The sequence below is a fragment of the Mytilus trossulus genome, chromosome 6, assembly GCF_036588685.1.
Source record: "Mytilus trossulus isolate FHL-02 chromosome 6, PNRI_Mtr1.1.1.hap1, whole genome shotgun sequence".
Lineage (NCBI taxonomy): Eukaryota > Metazoa > Mollusca > Bivalvia > Mytilida > Mytilidae > Mytilus > Mytilus trossulus.
In genome coordinates, this window is record NC_086378.1 from 14,821,143 (window position 1) to 14,827,142 (window position 6,000).

General features: G+C 32.3%; 1 protein-coding gene across 1 annotated transcript; it reads left to right on the forward strand.

The window, feature by feature from the left end:
• The first annotated feature begins 400 nt into the window (after positions 1 to 400).
• Positions 401 to 5,218, forward strand: LOC134723214 (uncharacterized). The gene is made up of 4 exons (XM_063586841.1): positions 401 to 502; positions 1,762 to 1,865; positions 2,593 to 2,833; positions 4,968 to 5,218. Exons 1-4 carry the CDS (start codon positions 454 to 456, stop codon positions 5,192 to 5,194), a joined length of 621 nt encoding a protein of 206 aa, XP_063442911.1. The 5' UTR covers positions 401 to 453; the 3' UTR covers positions 5,195 to 5,218.
• Positions 5,219 to 6,000: the final 782 nt, after the last annotated feature.

The following is a 6,000-nucleotide window of genomic DNA, read 5'->3' on the forward strand; positions in this document are numbered from 1 at the left end:
TCTTAGTTTTGATGAAGTTCACGAATGAGCTTATGCAAAATACGCCTTCATAAAAGTAGGCTTCGGGTAAAATAATAATATTTATCCTTTATTGCTGAGGTTGAATGGCAGCCGGCAAGGTAACTACTGTAACTTTAACAGAATATGTGTATAATAGATCAAGCGTTCCATAAACGCCAGTTTCCAGAATAAATGATCGATTTCCTAATTAATATTCTTATTATATATTCTTAGTATGTTTGACGGTTAAATCTTTAAAAAAATGGGTCTGGTCACCGTACTATAAACCACAAAGTGAGTGGAAGGGAAAGTCCAGATAACATCTCTGATTCATAAACTTCCGTTACATATTAGATACGATGTGTAGATAGTTTTGTCCTAAGGGTAACTATATATATATATGACATATACCATCTACTTTGATTCAAATGACCATTTCAATAAACAACAACCATGTGGATTTGTCTTATTTTTATTTTAGAATATTTTTCTACAACATTCGGTAAGAATACGTTTAGTAAACAATTAATATAGTTGTAGGAATTAGTTTTCCAATAAAAGATGAGAATATTTTGGAGAGTTCCTTTTTTTGTCGAGACAAATTGTTCATTTCTCTTTAATGATATATTATAAACTTATATATAATATTCATAATTCGACTTTAGTTGAACCTTACACCATTATTATAATTATAGTTACATGGATTGTTAAGCTAAGTATTACTTGTGCATGTTACAAGGTACAAAAACGCAGTTTCTTTAATTAATGAGCTAAATTTGAATTTTAAAAATATGCAACAAAATGACACTGAAACTTAATCAAAAGCATCGTCTCAGATGATAAATCTAAAATCTGAGGGGTTCTCATTCCAAATATCTTGGAGAGTTCAAATTGTTTCAAAGAATCTGGAATCTGGCATCCGGATTCATGATCAGTTGTAGATCCAAGAAATTAACGAGCCAACTTTTTGAGTGAAAATTGAAAAAGGTCTCCATATATGTAGCCCCCTCTCCCCTGTCCCATCGTTAACCCCCCTCTGGTATTAAAAATAATATTTAAGGAATGACTGTAATATTTTTTCTGTCTATGAAGAAATAACATAAAAAAATGATGCACAATGAATAACGGGCGTAGCGGGTTATTTAACAGTGTGCACCACATTTTTTTTTATGTTATTTAGAATAGACAGAAAAAATATAACATTGAATTCTAAATTTAATTTTTAACCGTAGAAAACTACGAAAAACGTTAATGACGTCACGATCACTTGACTAAATTATGTCTTTGGGCTGATAATAAGATAATGTCAGCCAATCAGAAGACGCGTAACAGCCAAAATTAAATTATTGCAAGATAATTATACTCATATTTGAGTTTAGTTCTAACTTAATTGATTGATTAGTGTTTTCTTAACTCTAGAAGCAAACATTACATGCATTATTATTTAGGACGACGAATGCATCGTCACAACAAGGAAATGTCTGTCCAGCTTAACTTTAAAAAAAAAACTGCTATGTTAGAAATTGTTTCTATCTCTGTATATCTTTTTTTGTAAATGCTTCTTCTATTGACGCTTGACAATTAGAAAATTTTATTTGAATGTTGCACGAATCAAATATTTAAAACCTGTATTTCATATTGTTTTTGGTACTTTTTGGCACCGCCAGGCTTCTAATATGTCGAACCAAGTATACACTTACTATATTGCTGTTTTTTTTCTCTCTCAATGTATTCAACGGAAAATATGTTTTTGTTGTTCAGCTGACTCTTCACCAGAAATAGCATCAAGACTTCAAAACATTACAACAGAAGCCGGGACTGACGTTATGTTCCACTGCACCGTGACAAACAGAGGAGACTCGAGTGTGAGTATGAAAACAAGTTCAACATAAATTATAACCGTGAAAGGAAATATCAGCAATGTGAGCAATATACCGTGAACTCAGAAAGACGCTTTAACTCGAAAATAAAAAGTACAGGAAAAAGTTTTGAAACAGGACTCCGGGTGTTTAATTGATTACTTCATTACTTTGTAGGAAAACATAAATTGTACCAGTTCACGTTACCCACGCTGTTCATACAACTAGATTTAAATAGAATCATCGAAATTTCCTCCGCAAAACAAACAAATACGTTGGCAAAAACTTAACACTATAAAAACAATTTCAGTTTATTGTTTTCAAGTATGTTCTCATAGCTCTTGATCATATGCTAAGTCATTTCTTGTATATTTGAGGATTAAAACAACAAAGCTATGTGAAAAAAAACGGATGTTTAACGTTACATTATTGAAGATCTGTTTCAAACACTTGTGTATAGTGGTCCTAATTCTTAGTTAGCTTTAGAAAAGTCAGAATTCGATATCATGGGTACAAAGGTTTAACATGTTTTAGTGAGCAGTCGGCTTCTAAGAAATTTAAAAAAAAATAGGAAGATTAAAGTCGAAGTAAGCAGGGATGCACATTTTTTTATTCATCAATGTCTTGCTCTCAGCTATACTTGTATGTGCATATGAAATAAATAGCATGTCAAACAAGGAAACACTTGAAAATATAATCGTTTGACGTTAAATACTAATTATGTTAATTTCAGATCCAGTGGTGGTATGTAAGCGGTAAGAAGAGTATTGCTATTGGTTTACAGTTTGGTAAAGGAATATCACATGACAAGTACCATGTGGAGGAAACTTCAAACACAAGCGACATTACTGTCAGTACACTGACAGTTCGTTCTGTACATTCTGAGGATGAAGGAATGTATCGTTGTGTTATAAGAATACCCAGAGTTGCATACCCAGCATGGCCAAAAGAAAATGGTTTTATTTATATTCAAGGTAAATAGATAATTCATTATCAATGCTAAGTCAGGTATCAGCCAATCACTTATATTCGGCGGAGGACATATTAGAAAGTAAAATTACAAGAATGCTTAACTCCGAGGAAAATTCCAAAACGGAAAGTTTCTAATCAACTGGCAAAATCCAAACTCAAACACATTAAACGAATGGACAACTGTCATGATCTTGACTTGGTGCAGGCATTATATCGCATTGACAGGATATTATATCGAAACCGACCGTGCGAGGGCTGAAACGCCAGTCAAGGTCGTTAAACACTTCCATAGATATATATATATATATATATTTGTGCCAAAGCATAACCCATTTTAGCGCAAGATTTTAAACACCCTTTTTGCGAAAAGTGAAATAATCAATGCCCATTTTGCTACAGCGCTAAATGTCCCCTGGTAATGTTTCCTCCTGCAAAATGCACTGCGCCCATTCAACTGTAGGTATAACATCAATTAGTCATTTCAAATAAAAAGTTTATCAAAAATAACTTCCAAACTATCATCTAAATAATCTATTGCCTCACCATGAAAAATCATTAATTTACATTCCTCTGAGGGCAGAGAATCAGATTATTAAAATCATCAGTAGTAGGTGTGTCAATGACGAAATATTAGGTGAGGCATCTCAAATGGAATACCACAAACCACTGAATTTGAATATATTGAAAATTGTTATCAGAGAAGAAAATACTCATTAATCTATCGACCGTGCGAGGGGTGTATAGCCAGTCAATGTCTTTAGAAAGCTCCCATCATCTCATTGAAATCGTTTTTAACCAAATTAATTTATCGTTTTTGCTTTTCCCCAAGCGTGTATTCTTATAAAAGAAATATTAAACTTATGGACGAAAATTTACTGCAATGTGTGTTGTTAGTATGCACGTGTGACATCATGTCACTTATATTACGACACAAGTTTTCATGGAACATGTAAGTTATAAATCAGAAAAACTAGATTTATATAAATACATATTACCTTAAAATAGAGATGAAGAATGTGATATGTCAGGTATGTTGGTCAGCTTGACACCTTACCTGATGACATACATTTATTTGTTATAATTACAGCACGATATGGTATATTTGTTGTTTCCTACTTTATTTGAAATAACTAAATACATACCAGCTTATATATGAAATAATAGAATAAGTCTGAAAATGTGACATTTTTTTTTAGAAGAATGGTCTGAAATTTAAAAAAAAAGTCTTTTTCAGACTATTATATTTATAAAGGAGTAGATTCGGTAAGGACTGATTTTGTCCTCAAATTTTAGGTTCATCTGACGAAAGATTTTTACCACTTTTTAAACACTTAAGTGTCTATTTCACTTGATTCAATTAGTTTATGTGAAAGATTTTAACTGATTTAGTCATTAAAAACGAGCCAATTCAAGCTCAAATATGAAAAATCTACCAAATATGCAAAAAAAATGTCACTTTACAGATGATTTTGTCAAAAATAAAAGTGTCCGCATCCGTGTTCATCATTAAACTTTATATATGTTATGTATTATCATAAAATACAACTTACATTTCAATATCAAGGATGAACACGAATGCGGCCACTTTCGTTTTACACGGAAACCGTATAGAATTTAACTAAAATGCTAGAATTTGAAGATTTTAGTAATTTAGCATGACCTAATGGTGCTACCACCCGATATATGTGCATTGAATTGTCAAAAACTGCCCATATTTATGTAGCCGAAGCATTCTTCTGTCCAATGAATAACTATAAATTTATATTTTAACAATTTGGTAAAACTGTTATATTTTGGGGCCAAAAAGGGGTCTTACCGGACCTACTCCTTTGAAGAAGATACTAACATCAAAATAATACGATTAGCATTTACATATATATATACACTTCAGATATACTCAAACAATTAAAATTTAAAAGATACAACTGACAAGATACATGATCGATTTTTGAGGAGAATAGCTCTATTACAAATGTTAGGGGTCTACTAAAAAGTTTGAAAAGAAAAGAATACCTACAATATTTTCAAAGTTGTTATGACAGTAAGTAAGGCAGGAATAAGACCAAACACGTGTCCATTGAAAATCGTTATGAATTCTCTATATTCAATTTTGAATATTGTATTTTTCATCCACAGAAAATCATAAAATGGCGACAGAGAAAAATAGCTTGGTGTCAACGACTGAGGGAACGAAACAAGGCACGCTGAATGTCAATATAGAAGTTAAACCTACAAATAATGTGAAATCAAGTACAGTCTTATCAGACAAGCAAACGGGACGAAATACAGCTTCTTGTTTGTCAAATGGTTCTTTTCTTGTTTACGCTTGTGCAATGGTTGTGTTTATTGTGACAATAACTTAAACATGTATTGATTTATTTATTTTATCTACAAACCTCTTCTTATACTATTTATCCCTCTTATGAGATGTAGTTGTGTTATTCTTTAGATGTTCTAGTTTGCATTCTCATTTCAAATGTGGGATTCGCTGTGTTTAAATACGGTGTCCCTGTGAGCTTAGTTCCTGCCTAAACAGTAAACTGCACTGTTAAATGTTCAGGCATTGTATATTAGCAAAGTTATAATTTATCTTTTGGGTACGTTTTCATCAAACTATCGGTATTTCCATAGGAACCTACTGTGATCTTCTTCTTCCCGACTTGAGCCTTTATTGATATGAAGCTGACTTCATAAAAGAAAATTGTTAGGAAAAAGGAAAAGAAGTTGGCAGTATCCTTTAACTTCACTTTCCGATGTATCGATGATGTGCTTTCACTGAATACTAATTCAGAGTTTGGTAATATGATGAATGCATCTATCTCATCATACTTGAAATAAAGAAAACGACAGTTAAGTCTGACATCTTGCATCTAGAAGTGAACGATGAGGATCGATTGAAAACAAAACTTTGCGACAGATAAAATGATTTCAGTTTTCTTTATACATGTTGCAACATTCCACCAGCGCCTGCAAAGGAGTATATGTTGAAACGTTGTCTTAGGACATGCATTTCTCATCATGATCCACAATCCTGCCCTTTACTTTACGAAATGCGACATATGGTACACCCCTTGTAAAGTTATTTTCTTGCTAATAAGTCGGAATTATAAGTTATGTTGTGTGTAATAAGCTGGAATCTTATCATCAAGTGGAGTCAACTTGTCGGAAT